This window comes from Dendrobates tinctorius, unplaced genomic scaffold (assembly GCF_039654945.1).
Source record: "Dendrobates tinctorius isolate UK_male_01 unplaced genomic scaffold, ASM3965494v1 ptg000040l, whole genome shotgun sequence".
Taxonomy (NCBI): domain Eukaryota; kingdom Metazoa; phylum Chordata; class Amphibia; order Anura; family Dendrobatidae; genus Dendrobates; species Dendrobates tinctorius.
In genome coordinates this window covers 23984549-24004751 of record NW_027361708.1, presented here as the reverse complement: position 1 = coordinate 24004751, position 20203 = coordinate 23984549, and the positions used below count along the sequence as shown (strand labels likewise).

The 20203-nt window shown below is 42.8% G+C and overlaps 1 protein-coding gene across 4 annotated transcripts in view; it reads right to left on the bottom strand.

Moving 5' to 3' along the window:
• The window catches only part of GRID1 (glutamate ionotropic receptor delta type subunit 1), a 1795826-nt gene that overhangs the window by 265076 nt on the left and 1510547 nt on the right, over positions 1 to 20203 (bottom strand). For all 4 annotated transcript variants that reach the window (XM_073574878.1, XM_073574877.1, XM_073574874.1 and 1 more), the window contains exon 9: positions 17866 to 17967. In XM_073574878.1, coding sequence (XP_073430979.1) covers positions 17866 to 17967 — 102 coding nt within the window. The remainder of the gene's footprint in view (positions 1 to 17865; positions 17968 to 20203) is intronic.

The following is a 20203-nucleotide window of genomic DNA, read 5'->3' as shown; positions in this document are numbered from 1 at the left end:
TTTTTCTTATGAAAAAAAATAATCATTTGCATCGAGTAAATTTTTAGGTAGTGCATTAGGGGAGTGTACAATGCATTCTTGGTGACGTCCATTTTTCTTTTGCAAACAAATAATTATTTGCTTTGACTAAATTTTTAGCAGGTGTCTTTTGGCACTGAATGTTGCATTGTTAGTGAAGTCCATTTCTCTTTAAAAAAAAGAAAAGTCATTGGTAAATTTTTAGGGAACGCATTATTGTATTGAACGTGTCTAATTTTTTATACAAACTTTTTTTACATCTCATATTTGTTTTCAGTTTTTCCTTCTAAGTGTTTCTTCTACATTTTTTTCTCTCTACTTTTTTCTCTTTACTTTTTATAATAAATAGTATCCTATACACAAGCCCCACACAATACACTTGTAAAAGCATCACTTATACACAAATCCCCGGGGTTTTGAAAAATAAATAAAAAATGGCCCATTCATCAAGAAGATGCTATCCACCAGATGAGGCATACACTTTCCTTGCCTCTGACACGGATTCAGCCAGTGGAGATTTCATATTCATCTATTTCTCCTCCTCCTCTAGTGAAGAAGGACCCCCAGCAATCAACCCTATGATCCAAGAAACTCCTGCAGCCATCAACTCCATATGGAATGCACCCCAAAAAAATTATCAGTTTGTTATTCTTGATTTCATTGGCGGCTCAGGAATCCAATTTAATGTTACAGACCTCACTGAAATTGACTTCTTCAAATTCTTATTCAGTGAGGAAATAATAAATATTATGGTGGCCCAGACAAACTTGTATGTCCATCAACTATTCACCCAAAATTCCACATCATCATACACCAGATGGACCACTGTAATTGCATTAGAGTTGAGATGAAAACATTTTGGGGAATTGTGCTGCATATGGGTATACTCAGAAAAAGCAGAGATGTGGCAATACTAGACTACCTATATTCTCTTCAGCACACCAGTATTCCATATGGCCATGACACGGACACGATTTGAAGAGATTCAAAAATGTTTGAATTATGCTTGACAAAGACCCACAAGGGTCGAAACATTGCATTATGGCAGAATAAAGATGTCATGAAATTCTTTTTCACCCAGATGGAATGCTGTTCATTTTCTTCTTTGATGATTTGCTCTCCATTTGGGTCATTGGACTTTGAACTTGCATTCAAATGTTGTGTGTTGCTGGCTGAACTTTTTCTGTTTGAATTGTAACTTTGATCGTCTATACAAAATTCAGCCAGTAGTTGAACACTTCAGCAAAAAATTTGCTGAGGAGTACAATCCCCAAAAGGACATCGCTATAGATGAATCTCTGGTTAATTTCAAAGGGAAGCTAAAATTGTGACAATACCTGTGCAATAAGAAGGCCATGTATGGAATTTAACTGTACAAGTTGTGAGAGTACCTCAGGTTACACCCACAGATTTAGGGTCTACTAGGGGAAGGACATGGAGATTTACCCCCCTGAATGCCCCCCTGTCCTGGGGGTGAGTGGGAAAATTGTATGGGAATTGCTGCATTCACTGCTAGGTAACCTCTACATTGATCATTTACACAAACATCCCGCTCTTCAATACCTTCTCTGTCAGATGTACAGTTGCATGTGGCACAGTGAGGAAAAATGAGAGAGGACTCCCTAAGCTGCTAATTGGGCTTATACTGAGAGAAGGCAAGAGCAGAGCCCAATGCACTGACAATATGTTAGTGGACAAGTATAAGGGCAAAAGAAATGTCCTTAACCTGACAATCATATACCGCCACAACAACTCAATTGTCAATGTCCGAGGTACCACAACACAAGTCCCAAAGCCATACTTTATCTTGTATTGCAATCAGAACATAGTGTAATGTTGATCTCTCAGATCAGATCCTCAAACTCAGGTCCTCAAACCCTACAGTGCAATGTGAAAAGCTAAAGAATCGTACAAAAAATTGTCCATGCCCATTGTACAGATCGCACTGTACAATGATGTTGTGTGATTTTGATCTGCAGGCAATAGAGGAACTGGAGCGCCCTGCAGGCAGGGCCTTGGGGTACTCGGTACCGGGCCCGTCGACTTTAATGGGGGGCGGAGTCACTGCGGTGGCGACCCGGTCGGTGGCCCTGGGTCATCCATTAAATAAAATGATGAAAGGGGAAGGGGAAAGTTGTTTGGTGATGTTGTTAGATGTGATAGAAATGAAGATAAAGTTTGTAGATGATTAAATACGTGACGCCACCTGTGGTATTCTGGTCAGAGGTGACCAGCGCTGCGGTGTTGTTCCCCTGAAACTGTTGATGTGGCGCAGCTGAGGTGAAAATAGCTCTCCACAGGTAGAGCAATAGTCCCAGGGCAAAGATGTTAATTTAATAGTAAAAATGGATGTGAACGTTGGGGTGCAGAGAAATGAGAGAAGGACACAGAGAGGTGCAGTTTCTTTACCTTTTACTGGCAATTGGTTGCAATCTGGAGTACCACATACAGGTTATGGGATGAGTCCGGCTCGCCTGGAGGCATTCAGGGGATCCACTTTACCAGGTGGGGGTTTAGGACCTTCCTTCTGCGCTTTGTGTGTGGGTCTCCGCTGTTTATAACTATGCTGCGACCCTCAATTGCTTAATGATTTCATTAACCTATACGGCTGTCAGCATGAGCCTATTCCACGGGTAACGTCCTTTTCACCATCAGCCCTAGGCTCCTTATCTGCTGCTGTGCCCTCAGGTGTGCAATGTCGCACAGGAATTTACAATCCCCTGTACTTTCAGATTCGGCGACCAGGACATACAGCTCCTGATCACCAAGGACTCTGATGTCCCTTTTCTCTCTATTAGTGCTTCGCTCTGGGGTCTGCTATATACAGTTTTTTAGCTTCCACAGAGCCTCTCTGTCTCTGCTTGTGTCCTTTTCCTCTTCCCAGATCAGCTCCCTGTCTTGAACTCCTCACAGATCAGCTCCTTCTCCTGAACTGACTGGATCTTCCAGAAAGATCTTTTTACCTCACGTTTAACTGTCCTGTCATTTTCCTCACAGCTCACAGCTGCTCTCCTTTCCATGACAACCCCCTCAGCTTACTTCTAGATGATTCACCAACCCCCTCTGCTGGCCAGAATTTATAAGGCAGCTCCCTTTTTTGACCTGCAGCAGGAATTGTGATTCAATCTATGTTGCCTGGCATGGGGGCCCCCTTTCTGCCTCCAAGCATGACTTCACCTCTTAGAGGGAGGCAATGTCACTGTGACAACTGGACTCTGGGGTGTCACATTCCCCCCAGTTAAGTTCAGTACTCCTGGACTGAGGAAAACATAGCAAGAATTGTTAACAACAACAATAAATGAAAAGCTACTAAGTCTTAAAAATGTAAAAATTATCAAAAACCAGACAAGAAAAAGAAACAATAGCACAGTTGCTGCAGCAACCAGTCCTTAAGCTGCTATCCAGGAATTGTCTTTGTGCTTGTACCTGGAGTTTGGTTGGTGGGAACCGCCTTAACCCACATTGTGTGTCGTCCCTGGGCCTGGCTACAGGGCACTCTGTAGATGGGCCTGTTTTTCGGCCACGACGGCGCCTTATTTTCAAGGCCTTTTTGGAGTAACTATTTACAAATAAAAGTTCTGACCACACATAGTCCTGTGGCCCAATTGTCCTTTAACTGGTTATTACGAATACTTTAAAAAGGTTCATACAGTAATTCTCTGTAGGCTCTCATGCTTAACGGTTACAACTATACATTCTTATTACTTCATTTACATTATGTAATCTCTATAATGGGCAGGGATCTGACCTCTAGTACTACGAGTGGATCTATGCAGTATAGGTATTTCTGATGACCTGACCTGTTCTCTGATGTCTACTGTGGGTGCACTAGTCACTACGCTATAAGTAGACTTGTGTAAGATTGGTATTCTAGACTGCCTTCTCTCTACTCCTAGACTCACCATGAGATTGTCAGATTCACTGTTAGCAGGGGACAGATTTCCGAATTCCACTGCAGACGTTGTATCTGTTACTGGAGCCATTTCATTATGCGTCTCTTCTTCATCTGGTGCAGTAGGCTGATGAAAGGTTAGTACTGGTACTACTATTGCCTGATTTACTTGTGTCCACATCCGAGGAAATTCTCCAAGTATAGTTTGAGTCTTTTCTTCCACCTCTACTATGGGCTGTGGAGTGTCTTGGACTTCTTTCTTGTCCTTCAACTGATCAGGGCACATCTTTAGATGATCTCTTGAGACTGCTTCTAAGGTTTCTCCTCCATCTTTACTGATGATACATACTTTGGTGTTATTAAAATCTGAAAATATCATGGTGTATGGCTCTGCCTCCCACTGGTCACGTCTCTTTCTTTTGAGTACTTGTTCTCCTGGTGTCAAGGGAACTGCAGGGGCATTTTGATTTAATTTCTTTCTTGCCACTGTGTTGCTTGGGACAAACTTTTCTCCACACATTCTTGTACTTTGCGGTATTGTTGCTGCCGCTCTGTATCCCAGTCTGCATCTGGTGACGTTGTCTCTGGTGTTAAGACTCCCATGTCCAAATCAATGGGTAACTTGCGAAGTCTCGCTCTCATCAAGTAGGCCGGAGTGAAATTTGTGGAGTTTACTGGTATATGATTATATAGATCTACCAGATCTGGCAACTTCTCTGGCCACTGGCTTCGTTCTTCCAGAGGTAAGGTCTTCAATAAGTCAATGACCACCTGGTTCATCTTCTCACACATGCCATTTGTCTGTGGATGGTACGGCGTTGTTCTGATTTTCTTGCAACCGTACATGTTACAGAACTCCTGAAACACTTCTGCCTCAAAGGCTGGACCTTGATCGGTAAGCACTTGTGCAGGAATTAAGCACAGTCATAGATAGACCATTATTTTTAATCTTTAAAGATTCCATAAAAACAGGGTCTGCACCACAGGACTGGCATATAGCAAATGTGGTGCCAATATTCAAAAAGGGGACAAAAACTGAACTTTGAAATTATAGGCCAGTAAGTTGAACCTCAACTGTGGGTAAAATCCTGGAGGGTTTTCTAAGAGATACTATACTGGAGTATCTGCAGAAGAGTAACCCAATATCAACATGGGTTTACAAGGGACTGTTCCTGTCAGACTAATCTGATAAGCTTTTATGAAGAGGTAAGTTCCGGACAGGACCAAGGGAATGCAGTGGACGTGGTGTACATAGACTTTTCAAAAGCTTTTGATACGGTGCCACACAAAAGGTTGATACATAAAATGAGAACAATGGGGATAGGGGAAAATATGTGTAGGTGGGTAAAGAGCTGGCTCAGGGACAGGAAGCAAAGGGTGGTTATTAATGGAGCACACTCGGACTGGGTCACGGTTAGCAGTGGGGTACCACAGGGGTCAGTTTTGGGCCCGCTTCTTTTTAACATATTTATTAATGACCTTGTAGGGGGCATAGAGAGTAGAATTTCAATATTTGCAGATGACACTAAACTCTGCAGGGTAATCAATACAGAGGAGGACAATTTTATATTACAGGAGGATTTATGTAAACTAGAAGCTTGGGCTGATAAATGGCAAATGAGCTTTAATGGGGATAAATGTAAGGTCATGCACTTGGGTAGAATGAACAAGATGTATAATTATGTGCTTAATTGTAAAACACTGGGCAAAACAGTCACTGAAAAAGACCTGGGTGTATGGGTGGATGACAAACTCACATTTAGTGGCCAGTGTCAGGCAGCTGCTGCAAAGGCAAATAAAATAATGGGATGCATTTAAAGAGGCATAGATGCTCATGAGGAGAACATAATTTTACCTCTATATAAGTCACTAGTGCGACCACACTTAGAATACTGTGTACAGTTCTTGTCTCCGGTGTATAAGACATAGCTGAACTGGAGCGGGTGCAGAGAAGAGCGACCAAGGTTATTAGGGAACTAGGGGGTCTGCAATACCAAGACAGGTTATTACACTTGGGGTTATTTAGTTAGGAGAATTGAAGGCTTAGGGGTGATCTTATTACAATGTATAAATATATGTGGGGACAATACCAAGACCTTTCTAATGATCTTTTTACTCTTAGACCTGTGACGGGGACAAGGGGGCATCCTCTACGTCTGGAGGAAATAAGGTTTAAGCATACTCACAGACACGGATTCTTTACTGTAAGAGCAGTGAGACTATGGAACTCTCTGCCATATGATGTTGTAATGAGTGATTCCCTACTAAAATTTAAGAAGGGACTGGAGGCCTTTCTTGAAAAGTATAATATTACAGGTTATATACACTAGTTTCCTTAATATTGCGTTGATCCAGGGAGCTAGTCTGATTGCCGTATGTGGAGTCGGGAAGGAATTTTTTTCCCCAATGTGAAGCTTACTGTTTGCCACATGGGGTTTTTTTGCCTTCCTCTGGATCAACATGTTAGGGCAAGTTAGGATAGGATATGGGTTGAACTAGATGGACTTAAAGTCTCCCTTCAACCTTAATAACTATGTTACTATGTTACTATGTATCCGTGCGGTTGACAAAAGTGCTGCTGAAATGCCTTGGCTGCTGTCTTCGCTGTTTGGTCTTTAACAGGCACAACTACCAAGAACCTTGAGTAATGGTCAACGATGGTCAAAGCATAGGTGTAGCCATTCCTACTCGAAGTTAACTTCACGTAATCCAAGGCTTCCAGTTCAAGTGGCTGTTTTGTGATGATCGACTGTAATGGGGCTCGCTGGCTGTTACGGTCTTTTCTGCGCAAGTTGCTTGGGCCACATTCTCGGCACACTTCTCAATGGAACTCCTCATGCCAACCCAGTAGAATCTACAAAGTAGGACCTCCAACTTCTTCCAACCGAAGTGTCCTGCTCCATTGTGGTATGTCTCCAAGACCATTGGTGCATCCCTCTTCGGGACTACCACCTGCCAGACCAGTTCGTGTGTGCGCGATTTGACGTTCCTCCGACACAGTTTACCCTCGTAGATGAACAGCTTGCCTCTCTCCTTCCATAACTGCTGTGCTTCCTGTGGGTCATCTGGACCAGGGTGTGCATCAGCTTGTGCCAGCCACAACTTTACTAGGTGAACAGCTGGATCACTGTCTTGTGTCTCTGCCCACTCATGATGGGGTAATGGGTTCAACGTTACTTCTCGTACGATAAAGCACTTATTCCTCACTCCTTGGGAGCGCTGGGCTGCAATTTGGATGGTGGAAGGCTGGTAACTCGATTTCTTCAAGTTCTTTTGGATCTTCTCCCCATCTGGTGAATTGGGCATCCTGGACAACGCATCCGCATTAGCGTTCTTATGTCCTACTCTGTACTTGATGGTGAACTCATAGTTGGACAGCCGGGCCATCCATCACTGCTCAAGTGCCACGAGCTTTGCTGTTTCAAGGTGGGTTAGCGGATTATTGTCCGTGTTGATGGTGAACTTGGCTGAAGCCAAGTAGTGCTTGAAGTGCTCTGTTACTGCCCAGACTATGGGGAGGAACTTCAGCTTAAAGGAACTATAGTTGTCAGGGTTCCTATCAGTGGGACAAAGCTTCCTGCTGGCATAGGCAATCACTCTCTCTCTGCCTTTCTGCATTTGTGACAGCATTGCTCCCAATCCCACGTTGCTGGCGTCAGTGTAAAGTACAAATGGTTGGTCATAGTCAGGGTAGGCCAGGACCTCATCTCCCATAAGGGCCAATTTCAACTTGGTGAAGGACTCTTAAATCCTTTTGTTCCACTCGAATGGAAGATTTTTGTTCTTGGCCTTCTTGGATTGGCCCACTAGAAGATTTTGCAGCGGTGCTGCTATCTTAGTGAAGTCCTTGATAAATCTTCGGTAGCAGCCTACTAACCCAAGAAATTGCCTCACTTCATGAATAGTGCCGGGTCTTTGCCAGACCCAGATAATGGTGACTTTGTCAGGATCGGGTGCCACACCTTCCACGCTCACCACATGGCCTAGGTACTGCACCTTGGGTTTCAAAAGGTGACATTTGGATGGTTTTATTTTCAGGCCAAAGTTTGACAGGGCTTCGAATACCTTGGCCAGGTGCTTCAAATGGTCTTTGTAGGTTTTGGAGAAGACGATGATGTCGTCCAGGTACAGCAGAACGGTTTCAAAGTTTTTATGTCCAAGGCAGCATTCCATTAACTGCTGAAATGTTCCTGGCGCATTGCTGAGCCCGAACGGCATGTAGTTAAACTCGCAGAGGCCCATTGGTGTTGTAAATGCTGTCTTCTCTTTGTCTGCCTCTGCCACAAGAACCTGCCAATACCCACTGGTGAGATCTAAGGTAGAGAAATAATTAGCAGTTCTCAGTGTGGCTAGTGATTCCTCAATTCTAGGTTCCTCTGCCACAGGAACCTGCCAATTCCCACTGGTGAGATCTAAGGTAGAGAAATAATTAGCAGTTCTCAGTGCGGCTAGTGATTCTTCAATTCTAAGCAATGGGTAAGCGTCTTTATCTGTAATGCTGTTAATCCAGCTGTAGTCTACACACGTTCTCATAGTACCATCTTTCTTTTTAACGAGGACTAATGGAGCTGCCCAGGGGCTACAACTATCTCGGATCACCCCAGCCTCCTTCATCTCCCGTAACATACTCTAAGCACATTGATAGTGTGCTGGGGTACAGGCCAGTGCCTCTCTTTAATCGGTGGATGATCTCCGGTGAGGATATGATGTTGGACCCCTTTTGCCTGTCCAAAGTCTAGAGGATGCTTGCTGAAGACCCGTTCAAATTCTCGAGCCACCCGGTAAGCCCCAAGCTTTTGGTGCCAAGGGGTGGAGTCAGTGCCTACAAGTAGCTGCTGACACCAATCCTCCTGCTGCCCTTCAGAGCCATTCTCTTCCACCTTGTCAGATGGAAGCAAGGGTTCTAGTGTCTCGATTGCATTGTTACTGACAGTGAACAACTTAGCAAGGGTGGCATACCGGGGTAACTGGACCTCTCTCTCCCCACAATTTAAGATGCGTATTGGTACTCTCCCCCTACGGACATCAACTACCCCTCTGGCTGTCAGGATAGTGGGCCTACTATCAGAGTGCATGGGTTCTAACATGGCTTGGTAATCTTGACCCCTTAGGCCTATTGCTGCCCGACACCAAATTAACATTTCACTTCTGGGAGGTACTGCAATGGGGAAATGATCACTTACTCTGACACTGCTGACTTCTCCACCAGACAGCTCTACCTGTTGTCTCTGCATCACGGCTCTGATCTCCTTTTGCAGAGCCCGTTGCTGACGGGAGCTGGCGGTCTCGGCTACCTGTTGTAACAAAGCAAAAATTTCTCCAAAATAATTTTCAATTACATTAGTGCCTAAAGTGATCATAGGATGGCATTCTCGTTTGTCAATATCTACTATAATCAAACTTTGCGATTGCAATTCTACTCGGCCAATCTTGATGGTCACCTCTTTATACCCCATCTGAGGGGCAATGGGGTGACCATTGCTGGAAAAAATGGTAAGGTCTTTATCTGGGCTATGAGTAATGTCTGAATCTGCCCAGTACTGCTTAAAAAGAACATATGGTATCATTGTCACCTGGGAGCCGGTGTCCAGTAAAGCGTTCATCAGAAAACCGTCAATCACGACAGGCAGGACTGGCCGTCCTCCTACGCACTTGTCTTGCCAATTTGGTGGGCCTGGTCGTCTAACTCCTGGCAGTTGGCCCTTTGCCCCAGGGGTTGCTTTTTTAAATGACAGGATCTTGCTAGGTGTCCCGCCTTGTTGCAGTGGCGACAGATGGGCTGTCCGTCCTCATCATAACAATTGCTGTCTCTCGTTCTGGTTGGTGGGATCCTCTTCTGCTGTTGCCACGGGACGTCATCTGGACTGGAGGCCAACTGGATCTTCTTCTTTGGAGTCACTTGCAGGGACTGCACAGTTATTGTGAGTGCAGCCACACTTTTGGTTAGTTCCATGACTTGGAGACATAAGTCGGCAGCAGAATCATCATCTTGGGACTGCTTGTCAGTCTCAATAGGAGTCTTTGGAAAGGATGTTGCCTCCTGCTGGTATGTAATTTCAGGTTGCTTAGAGGGCTCTGTGCTGCTAGGGTTTGGTTCACGCAGCACTCGGATGGCTCTATCCTTCAAGTGTGCAAAGTCCAATTCAGGATTTTGTAGGGCCATTATGCGCAGCTGTGTCCTTTGGTTGTTAAACTGGAGTCCCTCTATGAACTGCTCTGTTAGTAATCTATCTTCATCTTGCATGCTCTCAGGGTCAACCTGCTTTACGGCCCATAGTGCTTCCTGAAGATTAAGGGCATAGTCCCGTATACTGTCCTGCACTCTCTGCTTGCACCCAAAGAATCTCATTTTTATCTCTGTTGCAGTACGGGTATCGAAAGTGCTCTTCAGTCTGGCCAGGATTTGTTGGACAGTCCCTTTATCAGTGTCCAGCCAGGACTTTACTTCCCTCTGGGCCGCACCAGTTAACCAATGAGGATACTGACTTTTTGACTCTCTGACAGGGTGTACACTTTGAACAAACTACATAGTCTCTCTTTAAAATCGCTCAGGGTGTGCGACTCCCCTGAGTACTGTGGTAACCAGGCTGATCCTGGTATATATGGCATTGATAGCGGCATAATGGAGGCTGCGGCTGCGACCGCCGCTAAATCTTCACCCACATTGAGCATTTTCTTCCTGTTTTTCACTTGCTCACAATAGAGCGCAGCTCCAGCTTCACTGGCATGCCCTTCTCTGCTCGCACGCACTGTGTGATGCAGTTATGGCGGTTATTTGAAAGCTCATTAAAGTATTTAGCACTGAATTTAATAAAGTCTATGGCACACAGTACCCATCTTTGCCAGGTTCCTTTGCCCAGCTTTGCTAGGCTCGCTAAATCCTGTTCATGATGCCAGTTGCGGCACCCTCAGCGCTCAGCATGCGGCGCTGGGCCGTGGGGTACTCAGTATCGGGCCCGTCGACTTCAACGGGGGACGGTGTCACGGCGGCGGCGACCCGGTCCTTGGCCCTGGGGCATCCATTAAATAAAATGATAAAAGGGAAGGGGAAAGTTGTTTGGTGATGTTGTTAGATGTGGTAGAAATGAAGATAAAGTTTGCAGATGATTAAATACATGACGCCACCTGTGGTATTCTGGTCAGAGGTGACCAGCGCTGCGGTGTTGTTCCTCTGAGACTGTTGATGTGGCGCAACTGAGGTGAAAATAGCTCTCCAAAGGTAGAGCAATAGTCCCAGGGCAAAGATGTTAAATTAATGGTCAAAATGGCTGTGAATGTTGGGGTGCAGAGAAATGAGAGAAGGACACAGAGCGGTGCAGTTTCTTTACCTTTTACTGGCAATTGGATGCAATCCAGAGTACCACATACAGGTGATGGGATGAGTCCAGCTCCCAAGGAGGCATTCAGGGGATCCACCTTGCCAGGTGGGGGTTTAGGACCTTCCTTCTGCGCTTTGTGTGTGGGTCTCCGCTGTTAAAACTATGCTGCGACCCTCAATTGTGTGATGATTTCACTAACCTGTATGGCTGTCAGCATGAGCCTATTCCATGGGTACCATCCTTTTCACAACCAGCCCCGGGCTCCTTATCTGCTGCCGTGCCCTCAGGTGTGCAATGTCGCACCGGAATTTACAATACCCTGCACTTTAAGATTCGGCGATCAGGACATACAGCTCCTGACCACCAAGGACTCTGATGTCCCTTTTCTCTCTATTAGCGCTTCACTCTGGGGTCTGCTTTATGCAGTTTTTTAGCTTCCCCAGAGCCTCTCTGTCTCTGCTTGTGTCCTTTTCCTCTTCCCAGATCAGCTCCCTGTCTTGAACTCCTCACAGATCAGCTCCTTCTCCTGAACTGACTGGATCTTCCAGAAAGATCTTTTACCTCACGTTTAACTGTCCTGTCATTTTCCTCACAGGTCACAACTGCTCTCCTTTCCATGACAACCCCCTCAGCTGACTCAACAACCCCCTCTGCTGGCCAGACTTTTTAAGGCAGCTCCCTTTTCTGACCTGCAGCAGGAATTATGATTTAATCTATTTTACCTGGCATGGGGGCTCCCTTTCTACCTCCAAGCATGACTTCACCTCTTAGAGGGAGGCAATGTCACTGTGACAACCGGACTCTGGTGTGTCACATTACCTTCTTTCAATTTCAGGTGGTAATCATCAAGGCCTTAATGTTTGGCACACAGAAAGGTGAGGGTAAAAGTACTTCATAAACTGATAGTACCCATATTGTCCCAGGTCAAAACTTTCCAGGACAGCTTCCCCAAACAGTGAAGAAAGGAAGATCATAAAAACAGTGCAGAGTATGCTCCAAGAAGGGAATCCAAAAGGACACAATTTACCATTGTGAAACCTGACCTGAGTAACCTGGCCTTTGCATGTAGGATTGCTTCAAAGTGTACCACATGTCCCCAAATTACCAAAAAAAATTTTTATCCTGTTAACACAACACACTTTTATAATCCTAAGTACTCAGCATAAGATTACTATCATTTGAAATAGAAACATAAGCAGTACTTTTGCATTTTTCACCCACTCCTGGTTTTGGCTTACAAATACTGATGTAAAATACTGATGTGATAATGTCTTCCTGTCTACAGTCCGAGATGAGGGTATGTGGTGGCATGTGGCCTGCTCCTGGCTTCTAGTAGCAGCCAGCACACAAATTATGTCTCCTTGGCTGCAGGCTGAGATGGGGGGCAGGGCCTAATCCTAAAGGTACTGTCACACTTAGCGATGTACCAGCGATCCTGACCAGCGATATGACGCGGTCAGGATCGCTGGTACATCGCTAAGTGGTTGCAAGTGAGCTGCCACACAGGCAGATCTCACCAGCGACATCGCAGGGGTCAGGGATCGCTACTTACCTGTCAGATGAGGCGATCCTGACATCCTCCCGCCCGCATCCACGTGTGGCTCGTCATCACAGCAGGAAGCCCCAGCAGGAAGCTGACAACGAGAAACGGTCCAGGACGTTCTAGCACGATCAGCGATAACCAGCAGGGGAGCGGTCAGAGGTAAGTACCAGACATACAGACATAGCGATATCGCTAGCAATATCGCTGCTACGTCACAAAAACCAGTGACGTTACAGCAATATTGCTAGCGATATCGCTTAGTGTGACAGGCCCTTAAGTCCTAGTAGCAGTGAGCCTCCTGATAATGTTTCCTTCACTGCAGGGCTACAAGTAGTGAGCATGCCATGCCGCCCCACATGGCCTTGTACTGCAGTGAATGATACATTATCAGTTGGCTGACTGCTGCTAGAACCAGGAGCAGGCCATGCCACTCCATGCTGCCTCATCTCAGCCTGCAGTGAAGGAGACATTATTAGTGGGGATAACAGCTACTAGAAGCCAGGAGCAGGCTACTTCCCCTCTTCCTCGTTCTGCAGTGATGAATCTACACATACCCTACAATGTCACACTGCAGTGATGGAAATATTTTCAGAGAAAGGACACCTGATCTGTGACATAACATTACAGAAGGGACGAGAAGCAGTGACGAGCAGTTATGGCTTCACACTGAATTGCAGGTACTGTAAGGGTTAAACTATTCATGTTAACTTTATTGTTTCTGAAGTCTTGGCTATTAGAATAATTATTTATCTCCCCGGAGTAACCCTTCAACACATACTGTATGTATAACCAAAATAGTGCACCAGAAATAGAATCAAGTAATATTTCTAGTTATTATTCATATAACACTATTGAGTGATCAAATACACATAGTCATTATAAAAATACAGAAGAACTGAATGATAACAGTAAGAAATAAAAATGGAGCCAAACAGAAGTATGGCAGATAAGGTTAAATTTCCTAGCTCAAAATGTAATAAAAAATCTTTAAATGATTTGGAAAAATTGGAATTCTTACATAGCAACACATGCTGTCATAGCAGAGCAGTGCAATACTTGTGGGTCACTGGGATGTCTTTTTTTCCTTAAATGGAGGCTTGTATGCCTCCAAATGGGCAATCAAGACAGTGCCCTGTCAGCAGGAACACTTATAGACATGGGCCACCTGTGCCTTTAGAAGAAATAACCTATTGATCTATTAATCTGTCAAGTTTCCACTATTGAGTTTTGAAATGATTTTCCCACACAATAGCAAGCTTCACTATGGCCTGTAAAACTGATTTCTCTTTTTTTACTATATGATTTGAAAGCAAGGATTTTGATTTTTTTTAACCTTTTTACCTTAGCAAGGTATTTTGGTCAACATTTACCAATTCTACCTTGTACAGTGAAAATCTGTAAGTCCTCCCCATAAAAAAACTGTTGCTTCTTAAATGGAGGAAATAAGCATAAAACCAGAAAGAACAAAATGCTCTTTTAAAAATTAACTTTTAATTAATACAATTAAGAGTGTCTATTCAAAAATTACTTAAAAAAACACCTTATATACCTTTTTGGGGAGATGCGGCTTTTAGTACCAAGAAGAAGATATTCTGAGTAGATACTGCAGAGGTTGGCACCCTAAAATTCAATATGGTGCCTTCTCAACATTGTCAGTCCTCCAGGGTCCTGGCATGCCCTTAACATAGATCTACAGTTTTTAACCACATACACACAACATAAATGTTAATGTCTTTCATTCTTTTTGTCTGTTTTTCAAAACAAGAAAAAGTGAAGTGCACCAGTGGAATGCTTCTACCACACAAGAAAATGATTGATCCTGTATTTCTGAAACCACACAGGTATTCAACAACTGGTGTTAAGTGCTCAGCTTGAAAAATCATATCTGTATATTGAATATTCAAAAAGAAGAATGTGGCACTCATCGAGTTGAATAAAATTCAAAGTCCTTTATTTCACCATGTGAGACATGGACAATGTGATGGACGTGCAAGTCAAGGAGGCAGGCGGGGAGAAACGAGATAGACTATGGCCGCTTCTCATGTGATCGCTTCAACAGGTCCAGGTGAGTAATTACGTGAGGTCATTTCCTTTATAAGGGATAGACCACATAGCAAGGTCCAAAAGACAGCGAATAAAAATTAAAATTTCATTTATATGACATATATGCTTAGTAATTACTTCCTATTGCACAAAGCAAATAAATAATATTAGAGGAAAACCGATAGATCTAATCTATCATTGAGTCCTAAAGGACCTTGCACATTACTGTAGCTTTCATAATCCATTGAGCTTCATGTTTTAGTAGGATTTTGTTGTGGTTTCCAACAAAACCTTAGGGAACAATTTCCTAAAGTAATAGATCGATAATGTTTACGGAATCTAGTTGTTAGGGGTCTTATTGTTTTCCTATTTAATAAAATAAGCAGGAACAGAACAGAATATAAACTACAAATTTAGTTTTACAAGATATAACAGCCTTAGTCCCTCTCTTCTCTCCCCGCATGCAGCTCCATCACATTTTCCATGTATCACATGGTGAAAAAAAGGACTTTAAATTTTATTCAACTCAGTGAATGCTGCATTTCTTCTTTTTGAGTATTCTATTTGTCTGTGGATGTGGAAAATCTGTAGTCTATAATGAGCCTATAAGTTTCAGTCTTTTCTATTTGAACTAGATATCCAAACAAGGAGTCACAAGGAGTACCCAAATCACAGTGTTGCTCAAAAAGACTTATGCTAAATATGTGGGTCCTAATAGGGCTCCCTCAAAAAAAAAACAAGCACAGGTTTTAGATATGCCACATAAAGTTAAATAAAGTGCACATGTGCCCAAACATCAAAATCTGGTACGCCACATGTAATTGTAAAAAGTGCATATATGCTCTACCAGTGCATTTGGCATACTGTACAACATTAGACAAAGTGCATGTGTACCCCACCATCAATCATAGACATGTAAGAAAATAGTTTTGGTAAAGATCTCAAAGGATCACTTAGCTGATAGTTGTCAGCGAACTTTTCTTCCCGAAGTCCATTGTACCTTGTCTCTACGTGTTTCACCCCTCCCTTTGACATTGCTCATCAGGGGACCAAAATGGGAGTGTGCCATAATAGGTGATAGGTCAGTATGGGGTAAGGAGGTCTTAATTTACAATGAGATTACAGTAATGACAGCATGTGGTTTCCGGATCCGAAGAATGACTCAGGTGGCTACAGTGCATGTGGGTACCCATCACTTCCGCTTCATCGGTGCTTACATCACAACCGGCATCCAGTGCCAGGGTAAATATGCTTTTTAGCCCTTGCACTTAGTACATAGGTTTTATCAGTCTAGGAGTCTAACTCCTTAAAATGGGCAAAAAATGTTTTATCAGGCCCTTCTCTATGTGTCTTTCATGGGGTATTGCAGTCCCTTCTTCTAATTTTAGGCAGCCCTTGCACTAAGTGCATAGACTTTACCAGTCTAGGAGTTCCATGCCTTGATAATGGGAAAAAATGTTTTGTGAGGCCCTCCTCTATGTGTTTTCCAGGGTGTATTGCAATCCTTCCTTCTAATTTTTGGCAGTGCTTGTACTTAGTGCATAGGCTTTATGAGACTAGGAGTCCCACTATATAACAATGTTAACACAATGTGCATTAGGCCTTCCTTTATGTCTAATACAGGGTGAATCAGAGTCCCTCTTCTAATTTTTATCATTTCTTGCGTTATCCGCATAGGCTTTGTGAGCTTCAGAATTCCTCCTTCATACAAAAAACAGGATTTGTCTGACCTTGCACACATACCACATGCCCAGATAATGTAGTAAAGTGTTAAAATTACATTTACCAGTGACTACCAGTGGGTGTAGTTTTATTTCCCCCTCTACTGTGTCATCTACTGTAGTGATAGGTGACGGGCGAAAAATGGTGAGAGCTGTCCCTGCTATGAAGAGGTGGAGGAATGGAGTAGGTTTTTTTTATCTCTTTTTAATTATGCCTTATATACAAGTTATTATACAGGAAATAATTTTCCTAACATTTTTTTCCTGTAAAATTCATTTTACCTTCAATTTTCTATGTTTCATTGTCAGTCCGTAAAAGTGCAGTAATACTCTGACAAACATTGTTCCCAGCAGTAACCTGGGAGTCTGAGATGCATCAGGGAGTCTTCGCCATGCTATTCTCATTCCATTTTATTGCTACTTCTGTCAATTTCAGTGATTTTCCTGCCCCCTCAGCCCTCCTGTTAGGGCTGAGGGGACAGAAGCATTTAACACCCACAGACAGGAAGCTCATCATTGATCCCACCCATTAGTGCATGTTACGTGATTGCGGAGCGCCAATGGGTTGTCATGACAGCTGGGGTTCTGCTGTGCCTGCTATCACGAGCCTCCAAAGAACTGTATGTGTATATACAGTATATATATGTATATATACAGAATATATATATATATATATGTATATATATATATTAGCACAGGGTACTTTTACTAAAAACTAGAGGACAGAAACATCCTGATTGGTGTGCACCTTGTCACGGTGGAATAACTTTTAACACTTTTTTTATAAAAAAACATTTACTAAGTTCACTATTTTATTTAAATTTACTATCACTATTTACTTACTTACAGCAGGGTATATGTTCATTTTGCTCCACTTTACTCAAGAGTAAAAAATGATCAAGTATTAATATATGCAAATTGTCTCCTCAGAGAGGAAGAGGACTAGAACTCTAGTGAGACCTATTGGAAGTAGCAATCCTGCAAGTCAATGAGGACCTTTCAAGAACCTTGCCAAATGACTTAGGATAAAAGACAAGCCAGAATCTCAGCTTGCAGACACATTTTGCTTTGGGGTGTTACCCTTATATTTATATAGTTACATAGATAGTATGTTTGGTAAAAGACACGTCTGTTAAGACCAAATGAGGAATGGCAAAAAATAAAACAGGAAATTGTAAAGGTACATCCATAGTGCATGATTAATAAATACAATTTATACTGAATCTAGTTGCAAAAAAAACCCACAAATATCTTGGACTACTCAGTTACTTCTGCTATATAACATATTGTTGCAGGTTAGATCATGTTTAAACATTTTTAAAAGCATACCAAGATTGTCACTACTTTCAGCGTTAATCCTTGCAGGTCATTATCAAGTCGTTTTTCTTGTAAGCTTCCATTTAGGCCTCGTAAGGAATCCCAGGTTGCCAGCTAAAACAATAGTAAAAAGCAATCATTAGATTTAAAAAAAAAGTTTTCTGGAAAATAGTCTTGATAAAAAGGTGTTTAATGACATGTCAATAGGTCATAATAAAATACTTATCATGGGCTTCTGCTCACTGAGCCTGCCCCTCACTGGCATCTCAGACTAAAGCCTTTTGTGAATGACTGTATTATAGATTTGTGTTGTATAGATCTGCAATAAAGCAGCCACAGAAATCTATGAACACTATAACTGCATGGATTTGATATTTATGCATGAGATTGTTTTATACTAAACTTGTGGAAAAATAAATGTATGTTCCATCATGTGGTATTATAGAGGAATTTAATTGGAAAGCATTACTTGTAGGGGAAGAATACAGCAATGTACAGTAAGACCAAGCAATGGAGCGGAGTATATCTGCAGCCTAATAAATCCATCCTGTGAGGATTCTATCTGCCTCAGGACATGCTCCATGTACATGCAGTCTAAGGGCTCATACTCATCTGTGTGAAAAATGGACAGGTGCAATCTGATAAAAAATCGGATTGCATTTTGACTAATGTTAATCTATGATTCCCTGTTCATCTGCATTCTTTTTCTGAGCTCAGATCGGACTGCAAAAAAAATAATAATATAATAATAATAAATTTTATTTCTATAGCGCCAACATATTCCACAGCACTTTACATTTCAGAGGTGACTTGTACAGATGATAGACATTACAGCATAACAATCACATAGATCATAACAGATACCAAGAGGAATGAGGGCCCTGCTCGCAAGCTTACAATCTATGAGAAAAAAAGACACGAAAGGTGGGTGGTAACAATTGCTCTGATTGTTTGGATCAGCCATAATGTTAAGTGTGTAACAGTACAGACACAGAGGGCTGATAGATGCATAAAGCATGTGGGAACATGATACGGCGAACCTGGTTATGGTAAACCTTTTGACTGTGCTACACAGGGATAGTTAGGTTAATGTGTTGAGGCGATAGGCCAGTCTGAATATATGCGTTTTCAGGGCACACTTAAAATTGTAGGGATTGGGGATTAATTGTATTGACGTGGAAAGTGCATTCCAAAGAATCGGCGCAGCACTTGTAAAGTTTGGAGATGGGAGTGGGAGGGTCTGATTATTGAGGATTCTAACCTCAGGTCACCAGCAGAATGGAGGGCACAGGTAGGGTGGTAGACTGAAATGAGAGAGGAGATGTATGGTGGTGCTGAGCCATAGAGTGCTTTGTGGGTGAGGGTAATAAGCTTGTACTGGATTTTGGAGTGGATGGGTAGCCAGTGTAAGGACTGGCACAAGGTAGAGGCATCGGTGTAACGATTGGCGAGGAATATGATCCTGGCTGCAGCATTCAAGACAGATTGGAGTGGGGAAAGTTTGGTAAGAGTGAGACCAATTAGAAGAGAGTTACAATAGTCCAGACAAGAATGAATAAGAGAAACAGTAAGAGTTTTTGCAGAGTCAAAGGTAAGAAAAGGTCAAATTCTAGAAATATTTTTGAGATGCAGATAACAAGAGCGAGCCAGTGATCGGATGTGGGGGGCAAAGGAAAGCTTGGAGTCAAGTATGACCCCAAGACAAAAAATTCCATCATGCTGCGATTTGGCGCTTGTATTGGCCCAGACTCTCCAATGCAAGTCAATGGGTGCGAGAAAAAAAAATCAGAATTTTACTCACCATCTCCTATAAAACATAAAAGCAGCGGAGTACAATAAATTCACTGTGTTACCCGCCAGAATAGAATAAATAAAATAGATATATACATTGAATAGATAAATAGAAAGCAGTCAGTGACATATATAATTAGTGCAGATCGTGTGTAGTTTAATGTTCATGTATTTAGATAATAACTCAATACATCGTGTGGGGTTCCCTGAAATTCTAATAACCAGCTGAGGTAAAGAGGACAGCTGGAGGCTGAAGAATATAGCCTAAGAAGGGGATATTAAAAATGGAGCTGGTTTTTAAAATGGGGGACCCCCCAAAGAAATGACATTAAGTCTCCCATAGTTTTAACCATCAAAAGCTAGGCAGAAAGCTCCGGGCTGATATTAATAGGCTAGGAAGGGGCCGTGGATATTTGTCCCCTCCCAGACTAAAAACATTAGTTCTCAGACAACCCAGAAATGGTGCATTAATAAGATGCTCCAAGTTATTGCTAAACCTTTGGTTTTTCCACTTGCTCTGGTGGTGGCAAGTGGGCTAATACTTTTGGGGTTGATGACA